Raw genomic sequence first — 19,768 nt, 5'->3', positions numbered from 1 at the left:
TGTATATACTGTTCTCTATACCATCTACTGCATCTTGCCTATGCCGTTCGGCCATCGCTCATCCATATATTTTTATGTACATATTCTTATTCATTCCTTTACACTTGTGTTTATAAGATAGTTGTTGTGAAATTGTTAGATTACTTGTTACATATTACTGCATGGTCGGAACTGGAAGCACAAGCATTTCACGACACTCGCATTAACATCTGCTAACCATGTGTATGTGACAAATAACATTTGATTTGATTAAACAGAACAGGTATTAGCCTACACCACCAGATAAAAATGGCTCCTTTAAAATGCATGATGAGCCTGCATGAGAGGTGTGTGTCAGCTATGTGGATAATCTGAGCTCAGTGCTCACTTCAAATTGGCAGTGGCAATAGGCCGGCCAGCCAGCACTATGCAACTCCGTGCTTAGAGCATGTAGGGTTTAAAATGTGGGATAAACATTGACACTAATGGTGCTGGTAAGAACGAAGTACCAAGAAAACTCACCAAACAGTAAGGCATTCTTTGACGTATATTTTAAGCTGCCATCGAGGTCAGGTCTCCCTTGTAAAATAGGTATTCTGACCGCAATTGCACTTCCTGGATAAAGGTAGACTTGGTAAGGAACCATTTTACGTCTGTATTGTAGTCCCCCACTAACAAAGGTCATAACAAAAGCTGGAAGATTGTAAGCAAGACCACCTTGAAGCATGGTCTATCTAGGTTTTCAAACATGTATTGTCAAACAAGGGTAATCTAGTTGACTGTTCATCTAAAAGTATGCTATGCTATCACAACACCCTATCAGACCAAGAGTTTACCGTTCAAAATAAATGCATCCTGTCACTAAACACAGGACTGGATAAAATAGTTTTATTTATAATAGTTCCTCAGCAAAGGTATGCCTCAACTTCCAAAAATGGTTGGCAGTACTTACAACACCTGTAATATCAATAGAATCAACAACAAAAAAATCTAGATTCTTACACACTAATTATCTGTAAAATAAAAAATCTAAATGACAAACATTCCCAGGACAGACAAATATTTTGAGGGTTTTTCTTTGTAGAATGGACAACATTTACAAGTTTACAGTAATATGCACTACACTGATATGGCCTTTTCCTTTAATACAAATAAAAAGGTTACTACCTTTTAACTGCATTGTGTAACATTAAGTATTTATCCATTTCGAAAAAATAAATATGTAATCTCCATTTTCTTGAGAATAACAAAGTAAAAACATTGCTGAACCTGTGAGGTGAGAATATATTAAATGATGCCAACACTGATGAAGGATGAACAATCTCCATTGACAAGTGGTAAAGTTGAACAAAAATGTACAATATGGAATAAGAAATCAATTTCAACATATCACTTAGAAATATGTGTATTCAAATCCCTATATTTAAAGACTTCAGCCATCCACCTTGATTCCAGAAGATTGCATTAGATACATTTTTTTTCAAAGCAACTTCGCATTCTTTTGTGGAAAAGTACAAATATTAAAAAGGTAAACTATTCCTACGGACATTTTCTCAAAGGTCTGTGTAAGTCTCAACTCTTCGAACAGGTTCATTAAGATGATTCAAAACGAGAGATGTTGTTGTAGCTAGACTAAAGCTGTTCACCTGCTCACCTTCATATCCGATTCTGAACAATGATGTTTTAAAAGCATCAAGTCCTTCAAACTGCAGAGCTGTCTCACTTTGGGGGTGTTGAGAGGTGTTGGTGCACCATGAGGCGTGACAATACACTGGCAAAGGAGGATAAAGGTTGAAGAGTTGTATATACCCTGCATTCGGAAAGTATTCAGACCGACTTTTTTCACATTGTTACATTCTTATTCTGAAATGGATAGACATTTCCTCAATCTACACACAATAACCCATAATGACAAAGACACACCTGTCTATATAAGGTCCCACAGTTGATAGTGCATGTCAGAGCAAAAACCAAGCCATGAGGTCAAAGGGGCAGCAGGGAGCCTAGTGGTTAGAGCGTTGGGCCAGTAACCGAAAGATTTCTAGATCGAATCCTCAAGCTAACAAGGTAAAAATCTGTCATTCTGCCCCTGAACAAGTCAGTTAACTCACTGTTAACCGTCATTGTAAATAAATAAGCGCCAGAGTTCCTCTGTGGAGATATGAGAACCTTCCAGAAGGACAACCATCTCTGTAACACTCCACCAATCAGGCCTTAATGGTAGTGGTAAAGTAATCCTTCTCACCCCCCTTAAAAGATTTAGATGCACTATTGTAAAGTGGCTGCTCCACTGGATGTCATAAGGTGAATGCACCAATTTGTAAGTCGCTCTGGATAAGAGCGTCTGCTAAATGACTTAAATGTAAATGTAATAAGCCACTCCTCAGTAAAAAGGCACATGACAGCCCACTTGGAGTTTGCCAAAAGGCACCTAAAGGACTCTCAGACCATGTAGAAACAAGATTCACCTGTCTGATGAAACCAAGATTGAACTCTTTGGCCTGAACGCCAAGTGTCACATCTGGAGGAAACCTGGTACCATACCTACGGTGAAGCATGGTGGTGGCAGCATCATGCTGTGTGGATGTTTTTCATCGGCAGGGACTGGTAGACTAGTCACGATCGAGGGAAAGATGAACGGAGCAAAGTACAGAGATCCTTGATGAAAACCTGCTCAGGACCTCAGACTGGGGTGACAGCTTACCTTCCTACAGGACAAAGACACTAAGCACACAGCCAAGACAATGCACTAGTGGCTTCAGGACAAGTCTCTGAATGTCCTTGAATGGCCCAGCCAGAGCCCAGACTTGAACCCAATCGAACATCTCTGGAGAGACCTGAAAATAGCCATGCAGTGATGTTCCAAATCCAACCTGACAGAGCTTGAGAGGATCTGCAGAAAAGAATGGGAGAAACTCCACAAATACAGGTGTGCCAAACTTCATCATACCCAAGACTCGAGGCTGTAATCGCTGCCAAAGGTGCTTCAACAAAGTACTGGGTCTGAATACTTGTGTAAATGTGATACGTTTATTTTTAATGAATGTGCAACCATGTCTAAAAAAAACAGTTTTTGCTTTGTCATTATGGGGTAATGCGCATACATTTAAAAAACATTTTAATCCATTTTATAATAAGGCTGTAAGTAACAAAATGTTGGAAAAGCCACGATCGCACCTTTCTCACATGGTCTTCCCTCTGTCTCCTGGACTGGCATGAGAAGAATGGAAACAGACTGAACAGGAGGGGGCTGGTGGATAAGAGTCTCTCTGGTGATAACACTGTGGATGGAGTCTAGATGGGCTCCACACGCAGCTTCTTTCTATTGGCCGGCTCCTCTGTCTCTGATTCAGAGCTGGAGTCAGAGCCTCCGTCGAAGGCAGACACTGTGCTCCCCTTGGGGTTGGTGTACCAGCTGCTGTCAGAGGAAGAGTAGTTGGCCTGGAGAGTAGTGTTCCCTTTGGCCTTCTCCAGTGCACGGACTAAAATCAACCAGAGAAACACAGAACAATAGGATAAGTATAAGTCTCTCCCTTCTCCACCGTGAAACATTGTTCACTGGGATAATGGAATAAAGGCCATCAGAAGCAGAGGGTAAGTAGTGCAAGTATGGTTCTGATCAGTAGTGCCCATGACCAAGACACACCATGACTCACCCTCCTGCACCTGCAGTTGTCCCTGGGCCTTGAGCCCACACTCACCCTGCTGCTCTAGCATTGCATTCTGCTTCTTCAGGTCGTCAATGTCCTGCTGGTGTGTGTGGTTTTTTCGTCTCATGTACTGGATGTAGTCTGTGGCTTTGTCTAGGATCTGAGCTCGGGAAGCCTGTTTGACAGATTGCTGTCAGCAGCAAATTAAAAACTCAGCCATGAGGCAATGTTTCATTTGTCCTTATCAGAGCATTACAGATGACACACACTGCTGGCCTAGTTATTGAAGATTAGGCTAAATACCATTAGCTTATTGGAACCAAGTATCATTCCAAGCTGATTTATTAACTCATTAATGAAAAATAAACCATTCAAAATAATGGGTGAGGCTTATTTGATCACCATTGCTACAGTAGTACATTTAGCATTAATACATTTGGACATTCATACAAACTACTAACTTCATATTGCATTTATTCTACAGTCCGTCAGAGCTGGATAGTAGAAAATACAGATTACTAACTTCACTAACCTTCTCCCCTTGTAACACAGGCACAGAGTCCCGTAAACTGCTGAAGCTGTCTTTAATGTGGTCCCTACGTTTGCGCTCCAGCGCATTGTGATGTGCTCGTTTGTCAGCCTGCAAAGAGAGATTCACAGAGGAATCAAAGTCAACCCAAACTAGCAATAGGCCTAATAGGTGGCAAAATGTTAAAGCAAACATTTTAAAGTTGGCTGTCCATTTTAATTTCCATTAGAATCCAAACTCAACGATTTAACACATTAGCCATGAGTTGATCCTAGTAACAGTAAGGATAAATATAGACTGATGCACGATTTAAAGGGATATTTCACCCAAACTACAAAATTACATTGGTTTCCTTACCCTGTAAGCAGTCTATAGACAGGGTATTGGTGGCACAAATCCAATTAAAGTCATGGGACCAATATTAGCTTTTTTTTAAACACATGTTCAAAACACCTAAGTGACTTGAGCTTCACAATACTTGGAACCACCAAGACTCTTCCTAGAGCTGGCCGTCTGGCCAAACTGAGCAAATCGGGGGAGACGGGCCTTGGTCAGGTAGGTGACCAAGAACCCGATGGTCACTCTGACAGAGCTGCAAAGTTCCTCTGTGGAGATGGGTGAACCTTCCAGAAGGACAACCATCTCTGCAGCACTCCACCAATCAGGCCTTAATCGTAGACTGGCCAGACGGAAGCCACTCCTCAGTAAAAAGGCACATGACAGCCCAATTGGAGTTTGCTAAAAAAAGGCACCTAAAGGATTCTCAGACCATGAGAAACAAGATTCTCTGGTCTGATGAAACCAAGAGTGAACTCTTTTTCCTGAATGCCAAGCGTCACATCTGGAGGAAACCTGGACCTATCCCTACGGTGAAGCATGGTGGTGGCAGCATCATGCTGTGGGATGTTGTTTTTCAGCAGCAGGGACTGGGAGACTAGTCACGATTGAGGGAAAGATGAACGGAGCAAAGTACAGAGAGCCTTGATGAAAACCTGCTCCAGAGTGCTCAGGACCTCAGACTGGGGTGAAGGTTCAGCTTCCAACAGGACAATGACCCTAAGAACACATCCAAGACAACACAGTAGTGGCATTGGGACAAGTCTCTGAATGTCCTTGAGTGGCCCAGCCAGAGCCCGGACTTGAACCCAATCGAATCTCTGGAGAGACCTGAAAATAGCTTTGCAGCGATGCAATTTCCGTTTGTTCTTATTTTATTAATTTGCTACTTTTTCTAAACCTGTTTTTGCTTTGTCATGATGGGGTATTGTATGTAGATTGCTGATGAAAAAAAACGATGTAATCAATTTCAGAACAAGGGGTCTGAATACTTTCCAAAAGCACTGTATGTTGCTTTCTGGGCTTTAACAGAAACAAACAGCCGCAAATGCAATAACTGCATTGTCTTTTCACCTATTGATGAAGTGTGAACAACCTGCCAAAAGACTAAATCAATGTGTAATCGTGATGGGAAGGACACAATGTATATTATTCCCTCTCATGGGGTGCATAGTACCATTCAAAATGACATGACTTTTGAATGGCATCCTCTGCATAGCATGAGACTAGTTTGATACGGAATTTACCCATCAGACATGTTTATGTTAAGCTGCAAGGTTTACAAGTTTCTTGCAAGAAAACAAACTAAAGGAATGGGTAATTTCGTACTGCTAGCTAGCTAAATACAGGATGTGTTCAGGTATTATATGATGGAATTACCCTTTCATAAGCCTCATGTAGCTAGCTAAAATTACATGTAAAAGAGAAGTATACCTAGCTAGCTAACTTCGGAGAAATGGCACTGCCCTTGTACACTTCTCTGCATGAGCTAAGCCGACCTCGCAACCGTGTTGATGGGGTAATATTAACCTTTAGCACCCATTGACACATTCATAGACACTAAAACTACCTATAGCACACATTGATAATAGTATCTTCTGGGCAGGGGAGTTTTGTTAAGAGTCTCAACACTTCTCCAGAGTGGCGCAGTGGCCTAAAGCACTGCATTGCAGTGATTGAGGCGTTACTACAGACCCAGGTTCAAACCCGGGCTATGTCGCTGCTGGCCGCGACCAGGAGACCCATGAGGCAGAGCACAATTGGCCCAGCATTTTCCAGGATAGAAGAGGGTTTGTCCGGCAGGGATGTCCATGTTCCATCGCGCTCTAGCCGGGCTCATGCACGCTGACTTCGGTTGCCAGTTGTACCGTGTTTCCTCAGACACATTGGTGCGACTGGCTTCTGGGTTAAGCGAGCAGTGGGTCAAGAAGCAGTGCGGCTTGGCAAGTTCGTGTTTCAGAGAATGCAAGGCTCATTGGAATTGGGAGTTGCAGCAATGGGAGGAGAATAACTACCAATTGGATATTTGTTATTTATTTTAACTTTATTTAACCAGGTAGGCAAGTTGAGAACAAGTTCTCATTTCCAATTGCGACCTGGCCAAGATAAGGCAAAGCAGTTAGACACATACAGTAAAAAAATACATCTATATACGATGTGAGCAAATGAGGTGAGATAAGGGAGGTAAAGGCAAGAAAAAAGGCCATGGTGGCGAAGTAAATACAATATAGCAAGTAAAACACTGGAATGGTAGATTTGCAGTGGAAGGCAGTGGAAGAATGTGCAGAAATAAAAATAATGGGGTGCAAAGGAGCAAAATAAATACAGTAGGGGAAGCATTAGTTGTTTGGGATAAACTATAGATGGGCTATGTACAGGTGCAGTGATATGTGAGCTGCTCTGACAGCTGGTGCTTAAAGCTAGTGAGGGAGATAAGTGTTTCCAGTTTCAGAGATTTTCGTAGTTTGTTCCAGTCATGGGTAGCAGAGAACTGGAAGGAAAGGCGGCCAAAGGAATAATTGGTTTTAGGGGTGACCAGAGAGATATACCTGCAGGAGTGCGTGCTATGGGTGGGTGCTGTTATGGTGACCAGCGAGATGAGATAAGTGGGGACTTTACCTAGCAGGGTCTTGTAGATGACCTGGAGCCAGTGGGTTTGGCGACGAGTATGAAGCGAGGGCCAGCCCACGAGAGCGTACAGGTCGCAGTGGTGGGTAGTATATGGGGTTTTGGTGACAAAACGGATGGCACTGTGATAGACTGTATCCAATTTATTGAGTATGGTATTGGAGGCTATTTTGTAAATGACATCGCCGAAGTCGAGGATCGGTAGGATGGTCAGTTTTACGAGGGTATGTTTGGAAGCATGCTTTGTTGTGAAATAGGAAGCCAATTCTAGACTTAACTGTGGATTGGAGATGTTTGATGTGAGTTTACAGTCTAACCAGACACCTAGGTATTTGTAGTTGTCCACATATTCTAAGTCAGAACCGTCCAGAGTAGTGATGCTGGATGGGCGGGCAGGTGCAGGCAGCGATCTGTTGAAGAGCATGCATTTAGTTTTACTTGTATTTAAGAGCAGTTGGAGGCCACGGAAGGAGAGTCGTATGGCATTGAAGCTCTTCTGGAGGGTTGTTAACACAGTCTCCAAAGAAGGGCCGGAAGTATAAAGAATTGTGTCGTGTGCGTACAGGTGGATCAGAGACTCACCAGCAGCAAGAGCGACATCATTGATGTGTACAGAGAAGAGAGTCGGCCCAAGAATTGAACCCTGTGGCACCCCCATAGAGACTGCCAGAGGCCCGGACAACAGGCCCTCCGATTTGACACACTGAACTCTATCAGAGAAGTAGTTGGTGAACCAGGCGAGGCAATCATATGAGAAACCAAGGCTATCGAGTCTGCCGATGAGGACATGGTGATTGACAGAATCAAAATCCTTGGCCAGGTCAATGAATACGGCTGCACAGTATTGTTTCTTATCGATGGCGGTTAAGATATTGTTTAGGACCTTGAGCGTGGCTGAGGTGCACCCATGACCAGCTCTGAAACCAGATTGCATAGCGGAGAAGGTGCGGTGGGATTCGAAATGGTCAGTAATCTGTTTGTTGACTTGGCTTTCGAAGACCTTACAAAGGCAGGGTAGGATAGATATAGATCTGTAGCAGTTTGGGTCAAGAGTGCCCCCCCCCCTTTGAATAGGGGGATGACCACAGCTGCTTTTCAATCTTTGGGAATCTCAGACGACACGAAAGAGAGGTTTAACAGGCTAGTAATAGGGGTTGCAACAATTTCGGAAGATAATTTTAGAAAGAAAGGGTACAGATTGTCTAGCCCGGCTGATTTGTAGGGGTCGAGATTTTGCAGCTCTTTCAGAACATCAGCTGACTGGATTTAGGAGAAGGAGAAATGGGGAATGCTTGGGCGAGTTTCTGTGGGGGGGTAGAAGTCGACCGATTAATTAGGGTCGATTTCAAGTTTTCATAACAATCGGAAATCTGTATTTTTGGAGGCGGATTTTTGTTTTTTACAACTCAGATAAGAACACAATTTTTTTCAATGACGGCCTAGGAATGGTGGGTTAACTGCCTTGTTCAGTAGCAGAACGACAGATTTTTACCTTGTCAGCTCAGGGATTCAATCTTGCAACCTTAAGGTTAACTAGTCCAACGCTCTAACCACCTGCCTCACAAGAAGCCTGCCTGTTGCGCGAATGCAGTAAGAAGCCAAGGTAAGTTGTTAGCTAGCATTAAACTTGCTCCAACATGTACCTAACCATAAACATCAATGCCTTTGTTAAAATCAATACAAAGAAGTATATATTTTTAAACCTGCATATTTAGCTAAAAGAAACGTTAGCAGGCAACATTAACCAGGTGAAATTGTGTCACTTCTTTTGCGTTCATTGCACGCAGAGTCAGGGTATATGCAACAGTTTGGGCCGCCTGGCTCATTGCGAACTAATTTGCCAGAATCTTGCGTAATTATGACATAACATTGAAGGTCGTGCAATGTAACAGCAATATTTAGACTTATGGATGCCATCCGTTAGATAAAATACAGAACGGTTCCGTATTTCACTGAAATAATAAACGTTTTGTTTTCGAAATGATAGTTTCCGGATTCGACCATATCAATGACCCAAGGCTCGTATTTCTGTGTGTTATTATGTTATAATTAAGTCTATGATTTAGGAGAGAGATGGAAGCTATACTGTTACACTGGCAATACTAAAGTGCCTATAAGAACATCCAATAGTCAAAAGGTATATGAAATACAAATCTTATAGAGAGAAATAGTCCTATAATTCCTATAATAACTACAACCTAAAACTTCTTACCTGGGAAAATTGAAGACTCATGTTAAAAGGAACCACCAGCTTTCATATGTTCTCATGTTCAGAGCAAGGAACTTAAACGTTAGCTTTCTTACATGGCACATATTGCACTTTTACTTTCTTCTCCAACACTTTGTTTTTGCATTATTTAAACCAAATTAAACACGTTTCATTATTTATTTGAGGATAAATTGATTTTATTGATGTATTATATTCAGTTAAAATAAGTTAATTCAGTATTGCTGTAATTACAAATACATTTTTTAATTTTATTTTTTTTAAATCGTCCGATTAATCGGTATCGGCCTTTTTTGGTCCTCCAATAATCGGCATCGGCGTTGAAAAATCATAATAGGTCGACATCTAGTGGGGGGTACAGTGCAGTTGACCGGGGTAGGGGTAGCCAGCTGGAAAGCAGGGCCAGCCGTAGAAAATGCTTATGAAATTCTCAATTATAGTGGATTTATCAGTGGTGACAGAGTTTCCTATCCTCAGTGCAGTGGGCAGCTGGGAGGAGGTGCTCTTATTCTCCATGGACTTTACAGTGTCCCAAAACCTTTTTGAGTTTGTGTTGCAGGAAGCAAATTTCTGCTTGAAAAAACTAGCCTTGGCTTTTCTAACTGCCTGTGTATATTGGTTTCGAACTTCCCTGAAAAGTTGCATATCACAGGGGCTGTTCGGTGCTAATGCAGAACATCATAGGATGTTTTTGTGCTGGTTAAGGGCAGTCAGGTCTGGAGAGAACCAAGGGCTATATCTGTTCCTGGTTCTAAATTTCTTGAATGGGGCATGCTTATTTAAGATGGTGAGGAAGGCTTTTTTTTTTTTTTAATAACCAGGCATCTTGACCGCTGACCCATTACGGATGCAGGCAATGAGGCAGTGATCGCTGAAATCCTGGTTGAAAACAGCAGAGGTGTATTTAGAGGGCAAGTTGGTTAGGATGATATCTATGAGGGTGCCTGTGTTTATGGCTTTGGGGTTGTACCTGGTAGGTTCATTGATAATTTGTGTGAGATTGAGGGCATCAAGCTTAGATTGTAGGATAGCTGGGGTGTTAACCTGTTGAAGCTATGGGGGCGCTATTTCATTATTGGATAAAAAAACGTTCCCGTTTTAAGCGCAATATTTTGTCACGAAAAGATGCTCGACTATGCATATAATTGGCAGCTTTGGAAAGAAAACACTTTGACGTTTCCAAAATTGCAAAGATATTATCTGTGAGTGCCACAGAACTCATGCTACAGGCGAAACCAAGATGAAACCTCAAACAGGAAATGAGCAGAATTTTTGAGGCTCTGTTTTCCATCGTCTCCTTATATGGCTGTGAATGTGCCATGAACGAGCCTATGCTCTATGCCGTTCGTCCAAGGTGTCTGCAGCATTGTGACGTATTTGTAGGCATATCATTGGAAGATTGGCCATAAGAGACCAGGGGTCCGCCCGGTGTCCTTTGTCTAAATTGGTGCGTAATTTTCAGCTGCAGGCATTTTCCCATGGGATTCAGAGGGGAAAGCACACTTCCACGAACGATATATCATCGAAGAGATATGTAGAAAAACACCTTGAGGATTGATTCTAAACAACGTTTGCCATGTTTCAGTCGATATTATGGAGTTATTTTGGAAAAAGTTTGGCGTTTTTATAACTGAATTTTCGTTTTTTTTTGGTAGCCAAACATGACGCAGAAAACGGACCGATTTCTCCTAAACAAATAATCTTTCAGGAAAAACTGAACATTTGCTATCTAACAGAGTCTCCTCATTGAAAACATCCGAAGTTCTTCAAAGGTAAATGATTTATTTGAATGTTTTTCTGGTTTTTGGGAAAATGTTGCCTGCTGATGCTAACGCTAAATGCTAATGCGAGCTATCAATAGCTATCAATACTGTTACACAAATGCTAGTTTTGCTATGGTTGAGAAGCATATTTTTGAAAATCTGAGATGACAGTGTTGTTAACAAAAGGCTAACCTTGAGAGCTAGCATATTGATTTCATTTCATTTGCGATTTTCATGAATAGTTAACGTTGTGTTATGCTAATGAGCTTGCGGATAGATTTACACAATCCTGGATACAGGTTTTTTTAGTAGCTAAACGTGACGCACAAAATGGAGCGATTTCTCCTAAACAAATCATCTTTCAGGAAAAACGGAACATTTGCTATCTAACTGAGAGTCTCCTCATTGAAAACATCTGAAGTTCTTCAAAGGTAAATGATTTTATTTGAATGGTTTTCTGGTTTTTGTGAAAATGTTGCCTGCTGAATGCTAACGCTAAATGCTATGCTAACGCTAAATGCTGCTACACAAATGCTTGTTTTGCTATGGTTGAGAAGCATATTTTAGAAAATCTGAGATGACAGTGTTGTTAACAAAAGGCTAAGCTTGAGAGCTAGCATATTTATTTCATTTCATTTGCGATTTTCATGAATAGTTAACGTTGCGTTATGGTAATGGGTTTGAGGCTGTAGTCACGATCCCGGATCGGGGTTGGCTCGACGCAAGAAGTTAAGCATGTTCCAGTTTAGGTCACCTAGCAGATAGATGGGGGGCATTCAGTTCACATATGGTGTCCAGAGCACAGCTGGGGGCAGAGGGACAGCGCACAGCTGGGGGCAGAGGGTGGTCTATAGCAGGCGGCAACGGTGAGAGACTTGTTTTTAGAGAATTGGATTTTTAAAAGTAGAAGTTCAAATTGTTTGGGTACAGGCCTGGATAGTAGGACAGAACTCTGTAGGCTAACACCGCCCCCTTTGGCAGTTCTATCTTGTCGGAAAATGTTCCCATAGTAAACAAGATATTTTGTCAGGACAAGATGCTAGAATATGCATATAATTGACAGCTTAGGATAGAAAACACTCTAAAGTTTCCAAAACTGTACAAATATTGTCTGTGAGTATAACAGAACTGATATTGCAGGCGAAAGCCTGAGAAAAATCCAATCCTGAAGTGACTCATCTTTTGAAAGCTCTGCGTTCCAATGCGTCCCTATTGAGCAGTGAATGGGCTATCAACCAGATTACTTTTTCTCTGTATTCCCCAAGGTGTCTACAGCATTGTGACGTAGTTTTACGCATTTATGTTGAAGAATACCCGTAAATGGCTACATTGCGCAAGTGGTCACCTGATGGCTCTCAGAGTGATTCTCGCGTAAAATACAGAGGTAGCCATTATTCCAATCGGTCCTACTGAAAAACCAATTGTCCCAGTGGATATATTATCGAATAGATATTTGAAAAACACCTTGAGGATTGATTATAAACAACGTTTGCCATGTTTCTGTCGATAATATGGAGCTAATTTGGAATATTTTTCGGCGTTTTCGTGACTGCAATTTCCGGGCGATTTCTCGGCCAAACGTGAAGAACAAACGGAGCTATTTCGCCTACAAAAATAATATTTTGGGAAAAAAGGAACATTGGCTATCTAACTGGGAGTCTCGTGAGTGAAAACATCCGAAGCTCATCAAAGGTAAACGATTTAATTTGATTGCTTTTCTGATTTCCGTGACCAAGTTACATGCTGCTAGCTGGACAAAATGCTATGCTAGGCTATCGATAAACTTACACAAATGCTTGGATTGCTTTCTCTATAAAGCATAATTTCAAAATCTGACACGACAGGTGGATTAACAAAAGGCTAAACTGTGTTTTCCTATATTGCACTTGTGATTTCATGAATATAAATATGTATAGTAATATTTATTGTATGTAGCGCTATGCTATTCAGCGGTTGTTGATGACACTTATCCCGATATCGGGATTGCAGCCATAACAAGTTAACTGGGAATATTGAAGAACTAGGAATATTGAACCACAAGCTTTCATATGTTCTCATGTTCTGAGCAAGGAACTTAAACTTTTGCTTTTTTAAATGGCACATATTGCACTTTTACTTTCTTCTCCAACACTGTGTTTTTGCATTGTTTAAACATGTTTCATTTATTTGAGACTAAATAGATTTGATTTATGTATTATATGAAGTTGTGTTTATTGTTCATTCAGTATTGTTGTAATGGCATTACAAATATATAAACAAAAATAATGATTAATGAATAAATAAATGTTTAAAAAAAAATATATATATATATATATATATGCTTTGAACACCTGTGTGTCAGCGTAACTCGAGAAGTGTAGCAAAAGTATAGTTTTGTTGGCTGTAGGCACCCATAGCTGTATGGATGTGTGCAAAACTGCTACAGTAAGTATCCTTTTCATTTTAAGGAGTCTTTCTCGCTGGTGAAAGATAACACCACTAGGGGGGATACAGTCCTAGACCACTGATATTCTACCCACAAGCAAATATACAAGACCCTCCCTCATCCGCTAAATCGGCAGGTAGCCTAGTGGTTAGAGCGTTGGACTAGTAACCGAAAGGTTGCAAGATCGAAGAGAATCTGTCGTTCTGCCTCTGAACAAGGCAGTTAACCTCTCTTGAGTAGGGGGCAGTATTTTGACGTCCGGAAGAAAAGCGTGCCCAAAGTAAACTGCCTGTTATTCAGGCCCAGAAGCTAGGATATGTATATATCATATGGTAGATTTGGATAGAAAACACTCTAAAGTTTCTAAAACCTTTAAAATTATGTATGTGAGTATAACAGAACTGATATGGCAGGAAAAACCCTGAGGACAAACCATCCCCAAAAAAAGAAATTTCAGCCTACCACTATTTTCAATGGCTATCACTTTTATTATAAAGCCAAGTCCTCCCAGACTGCAGTTCCTAGGGCTTCCACTAGATGTCAAGTCTTTAGAGTTTCAGGCTGGCTTTTGGAAAAATGAGCCAGAAATTGTAGTTTTTCTAGGTGGCTCCCATTTTGGCTGTAGTGTTTCCAAGAGCGTGGTATTTTTCTCAGGTAAAGACAATAACGATTCTCCGTCTTAAATGTTATCGTTTATTTACGTATTAGGGTACCTAAGGTTTGATTTTAAATGTTGTTTGACCTGTTTGGAAAAGTTTATTAGTAACGTTTGGGATTCATTTTGTATGCATTTGTATGGAGGGACATTATTGGGTGCGTTCTCAGAGCATGTCCAGAACAGCTGGCAGGAATATTCACATTCAATTTTCAACCTCTCCTTTTCCCAGTCTATAGTCACCGCATGTTTTAAGATGACCACAATCATTCTTGTTCCTAAGAACTCTAAGGCTTCATGCCACAATGATTACTGCCCTGTAACAGTCACTTCTGTAATCATGAAGTGCTTTGAGAGGCTGGTTATGGCACACATTAACTCCACCATCCCAGCCACTCTAGACCCACTCCAATTCCAGTGTTGATTTGCTAAATTGTAATTACTATGGCCTATTTATTGCCATACCTCCTCATGCCATTTGCACACACTGTATATAGACTTTATGTTTTTATTGTGTTATTGACTGTACGCTTGTTTATTCCATGTGTAACTCCGTGTTGTTGTTTCTTTCACACTGCTTTGCTTCATCTTGGCCAGATCTGCAACTGGATCCTGGACTTCCTGATGGGCCAACCACATGTGGTGAGGGTAGGCAACATCCCCTCAACCACACTGACATTTAACACAGTGGCCCCACAGGTGTGTGTGCTTAGTCCCCTCCTGTACTCCTCGTTCACCCACAACTGTATGGACATCAATGCCATTAAACGACACGACAGTGGCAGACCTGATCACCGGCGACAAGAGTCAGCCTACAGGAAGGAGGTCAGTGACCTGGCAGTGTGGGGCCGGAGCAACAACTTCTCCCTCAACGTCAAGAAGACCAAGGAGCTGATTGTGGACTACAGGAAACAAGAAGGGACGAGCACACCCCCACCCACATCAATGGGCGGTTGTGGAGCAGGTAGAGCGCTTCAAGTTCCTTGTGTCCAAATCACTAGACTTAAAATGGTCCACACGCGCAGTCACGAAGAAGGCACGACAGTGCCTGTTCCCCCTCAGGAGGCTGAAAAAGTTTGGCCCTCAGAAATGTTTTGGTACCCTTCCCCAGATCTGTGCCTCGACGCAATCCTGTTTCGGAGCTCTATGGACAATTCCTTCGACCTCATGTCTTGGTTTTTGCTCTGACATGCACTGTCAACTGTGGGACCTTATATAGACAGGTGTGTGCCTTTCCAAATCATGTCCAATCAATTGAATTTAACACAGGTGGACTCCAATCAAAGTTGTAGAAACATCTCCAGGATGATCCATGGAAACAGGATGTACCTGAGCTCAATTTCGAGTCTCATAGCAAAGGGTCTGAATACTTATGTAAATTTGGTATCAGTTTATACATTAGCAAACATTTCTAAAAGCCCGTTTTTGCTTTGTCATTATGAGGTATTGTATGCAGATTGACGAGGAAAAATAAGGCTGTAACGTAACTATGTGGAAAAAGTCAAGGGGTCTGAATATAAATGGAATGGCATCAAACCATGTGTTTGATGTATTTGTTACCATTCCACTCCCAACAGTACCACGAGCCCATCCTTCCCAATTCAGGTGCCACCAACCTCCTGTGACAGGTGTTCGAGAACACATTTCTTTCCTCGAGGCAAGCAGAAGTTGGTAGCCGAAGTCTACGCCCTCCTCGCCGGCGATTGGTCAACAGTAGGGATTCTACAATGATGTGCACGTTGTCATTCAAGGAGAGAAGACTCGTCCTCATTCGCTTTTTTTCTCTCTTCCTAAAGATGGCGGCAGGGACTACTCTGTACACGTATCCAGAAAACTGGAGAGCCTTCAAGGCTCAGATTGCAGCCCAGTACAGCGGTGCCTGCCTCAAGGTGGCCAGCAGCGCCCCTGCCTTCACTTTCGGGCAGACAAACCGTACCCCCGCCTTCCTCAACAACTTCCCCTTGGGCAAGGTTCCAGCTTTTGAGGGCGATGACGGCTTCTGTCTTTTCGAGAGTAATGCCATTGTAATTTTCGAGAGTAATGCCATCACTACCTGAGCAATGAGGCCCTGCATGGCAGCAGTCCCCAGGCCCAGTCCCAGGTGCTTCAGTGGATAAGCTTTGCTGATACTGAAATCATCCCTCCAGGTTCTGCGTGGGTCTTCCCAACCTTGGGAATCATGCAGTTCAACAAGCAGGCAACAGAGCAGGCCAAGGAGGAGGTGAAGAAGGTTCTGTTTGTCCTCAACACCAGGACCTTCCTGGTTGGAGAGCGAGTCAGCCTAGCTGATATCAGCGTGGCCTATAGCATGATCTGGCTCTTTAAACAGGTCCTTGAGCCTTCCTTCCGCCAACCCAGTTCAAGACCGTGCTCGGAGAGGTCAAGCTCTGCGACAAGATGGCTCAGTTTGATCCCAAGAAGTTCTCTGACATGCAGCCCAAGAAGGACAGCCTTCCCAAGAAAGACGCCCCTCCCAAGAAAGAGAAGGCTGGAAAGGAGGCAGGCAGACCTCAGGAGAAGAAGGACAAGAAGAAGAAGGAAGAGAAGGAAGCTGCCCCTGCTGAGGAGGAAATGGACAAGTGTGAAGCATCTCTGGCTTCAGAACCCAAAACAAAGGACCCTTTCACTCACCTACCAAAGAGTGCGTTTGTCATGGACGAGTTCAAAAGGAAGTACTCTAACGAGGACACGCTGACTGTAGCCGTGCCCCACTTCTGGGAACACTTTGACAGGGCTACTCCATCTGTTACGGTGAGTACAAATACCCAGAGGAGATTACCATGACCTTCATGAGCTGCAACCTCATCATGGGAATGTTCCAGCGACTTGACAAACTCCGCAAGAACGGCTTTGCCAGCGTGATCCTGTTCGGCGGGAACAACGACAGTAGCATTTCTGGAATCTGGATCTTCAGAGGACAGGACTTAGCTTTCACTCTGTCTGATGACTGGCAGATTACGAGTCATACGCCTGGCGCAAACTGGACCCCGACGAAACCAAGACCATGGTCAAGGAGTACTTTGCTTGGGAGGGCGAGTTCAAACACGTGGGAAAACCCTTTAACCAGGGAAAGTGCTTCAAGTGAGCAGCGTGGAGGATGATGGCACCATGACCCCTATACGTCTGCCATTATACATCAACACCTTAACCTAAGGACATTCAAACACCTTGTGCTTGGACCTTCTCAAACTGATCTTCAGTTGGAGTGGATTGTGTCTCAATGGTCTTAACAGAAGCGGTTGTTTTGAGTTGACAAATAAACATATTTTCCACAATGAAAAAAAATAATAATAAAAAGACTCGTCCTCATTCACATTTTTTTTACTTGAAATACTGCACCAAACATCCTAGTCAGAAGCAAAATTGTGCAACTATCATCTCCTCTACAAAAATGTCAAAATTAATGACATATCTTGATGTAATGGACAAACAGTACTATTGACGTTTTTTTTTCTCGCGAAGGTCTTATTAAGGGAGTATATGCCAGCCGAACTGAAGCATGCTGACGCCTTTACACACAGGTGTTCGGACCATAGCGAATTAGCACAGGTGGTGCCTCTGTCAACACGCGTTGTTCGTGAAGATATGGCAGTGTGGGAACGCTAACCCTATAAAAAGGTGTGTATCAAGTGAACATATTGTATTACATTTATTTTTCACTAATATTAAATACAAGTTCCGTTCCAAAACTCGACTGCAAGTGATGCGTGTTAAATGTTGAGACTAAGTGTCAGGGCTCTTAACTCCCCGTACAAAATACGCCTTCATCCAATGATGTGTAATGTAATGGGACAGCGTCATGAGCTAATCTCATTCCTGCATTGAGGTACGTTTTCAGACCCATATCTGGCACCAGCTCCAGGTGTCTTAATGTAACCATGTTTGCGTTCCGACACCAGTGCATCTCAGCATCATTTTGGGGTTATCTTCTTTCCAGATAAACAACCCCAGTGCAGAGCAGTGTAATGGTGGGGTTATCATCTTACAATATATACAAATGATGCAGATGGATTTAGCGTCGCAGGCATCGCTGTTTGTTGATGCCCAAGGGTCTAGCCAGGTAGCAAGCGATTTTCATTCAGTTAACCACTTCAACTAGAACAGGCAAGCTCCGTGTTGGCTAACGTTAACTACATTCTTCTAAAACTGGTAACGCTAACTAACATTAACTAGTAAGTCAAACGTTTGAATGTTTTAGCTAACTGGGTTTGCAGGTTACTGGGTCAAATATTTCTGATCTGCCAGTTCAGCTACACTAGCTAGCTGGTACACGTTTCCCTCAAAGGCTCGAGCGAGCACATTAACTTACGTCACTGTCAACATCGATATCTTCGTTGTCGCTCATTCTTCGGTGAAATGTATGAGGGGGGTGTTTAAAAACAAAGCGAGGTAGCAACCAAAATGAAAATCAAGAACGGAGCAACTCCTACAGCAGGGACAAGACGATCAACGGATTCTCCCCACGTGATTCGCCTACACATGGAAACAACATCCTGTAAAGCGCATGTGCGAAGACGAAATGTTGTATGGGTATTGGTGTCCTTGACTCAATAAACGCGTACCATTGTCACCATTTTGTAATTGGACTGTATTATTCCTGACAAAGTTTTAAAATACCATTACAATATCTGCTTTATAATTTTACCATACACCTTGTGGTGAATAGGCAACTGATCCTAATTCAGTGACTTCTACAGATGCATAGAAAGACAGACAGATTCTGATCAGTAAATTCACATTGATAAATGGTGTTAATTTATTACCCTTGATTAAGGAGGGATTCTGATGGAATTATCAAACTACATACAGATGAGAGCACACTATCACAGATGAAAGGGGGGAAACCTAACAATATATTTGGTCATATCATCATAGCTGTCTTTACCTGTTTATTATTATTCAGAATTAGGTGTAGGTATGTACAATCTATATTTTTCCTGTTTAAGCATGCATGGTTACCATTCTTGTTTGTAGACGTCATTGATCACAATAATAATAGAGGGGTATAGGCAGGTGGCGATGATAACCAGGCATGCCCTTCTGCAGCCTGTGATTATAAACCAGATGGCAGCTCAGCTTCAGCAGCCCTCCCCCACTCCGAGCAGTTAACCCACTGTTCCTAGGCCGTCATTGAAATTAAGAATTTGTTCTTAACTGACTTGCCTAGTAAAATAAAGGTAAAAAAATATATATACACTTCTCTCCATAGGACCTGCATATAGCCATTGTTTCCCTACCAGCACCTGAAAATGTCCCTGGCTGCAGTCTGATGGTATTCAACATTGGCAGAACAAGTAAAACATGTTATCGTCTCACAAATGGGTATGATATTTGAAAATCAAGGAAATAACTCTGCACTTTTTAGATATATACTTTTTTGTACTTGTAGTATCCCCCCAAAAAACAGGCCACCTATAGTATTCATAGTGGGATTATGTTTGGTGTTCACCTAATCAATCAGATAAGTAAACATAAATTATCCAACCATCTGACATTCTGCAATTAAGCCATATGATCCTCTGATAGTTAATGGATGATCTTACAGTAGATATATTCTGAAAATAAACTGCCTGAGC

General features: G+C 42.1%; 1 protein-coding gene and 1 pseudogene across 6 annotated transcripts; one reads left to right on the top strand and one right to left on the bottom strand.

Moving 5' to 3' along the window:
- Positions 1–853: 853 nt before the first annotated feature.
- LOC115138482 (protein max-like) lies at positions 854–18,685 on the bottom strand. Of its 6 annotated transcripts, none has more exons than XM_029675355.2 (4): positions 18,502–18,685; positions 4,153–4,269; positions 3,636–3,819; positions 854–3,461 (listed from the first exon to the last, which is right to left on the bottom strand). In XM_029675355.2, exons 1-4 carry the CDS (start codon positions 18,535–18,537, stop codon positions 3,274–3,276), a joined length of 525 nt encoding a protein of 174 aa, XP_029531215.1. In that variant the 5' UTR covers positions 18,538–18,685; the 3' UTR covers positions 854–3,273. The 6 variants fall into 6 exon arrangements, with proteins under 6 accessions (XP_029531215.1, XP_029531217.1, XP_029531216.1 ...); XM_029675357.2 differs by having other exon boundaries at positions 3,636–3,804; positions 4,162–4,269; XM_029675356.2 differs by having other exon boundaries at positions 4,162–4,269; positions 18,502–18,681.
- Positions 15,971–17,471, top strand: LOC115138481 (elongation factor 1-gamma-like; annotated as a pseudogene).
- Positions 18,686–19,768: the final 1,083 nt, after the last annotated feature.

This window comes from Oncorhynchus nerka, linkage group LG12, assembly GCF_034236695.1.
Source record: "Oncorhynchus nerka isolate Pitt River linkage group LG12, Oner_Uvic_2.0, whole genome shotgun sequence".
NCBI lineage: Eukaryota > Metazoa > Chordata > Actinopteri > Salmoniformes > Salmonidae > Oncorhynchus > Oncorhynchus nerka.
The sequence above is the reverse complement of the archived record's forward strand: the minus strand, read 5'-3'. Positions and strand labels throughout refer to the sequence as shown.

Coding starts and splice junctions, on each gene's coding strand:
- LOC115138482 (XM_029675355.2), bottom strand. CDS start 18,537: ATGAGCGACAACGAAGATATCGATGTTGACAGTGAC. Junction 4,270..18,501: donor ATATCGATGTTGACAGTGAC/GTAAGTTAATGT, acceptor CTCTCTTTGCAG/GCTGACAAACGAGCACATCA. Junction 3,820..4,152: donor AAGGGGAGAAGGTTAGTGAA/GTTAGTAATCTG, acceptor TGCTGCTGACAG/CAATCTGTCAAACAGGCTTC.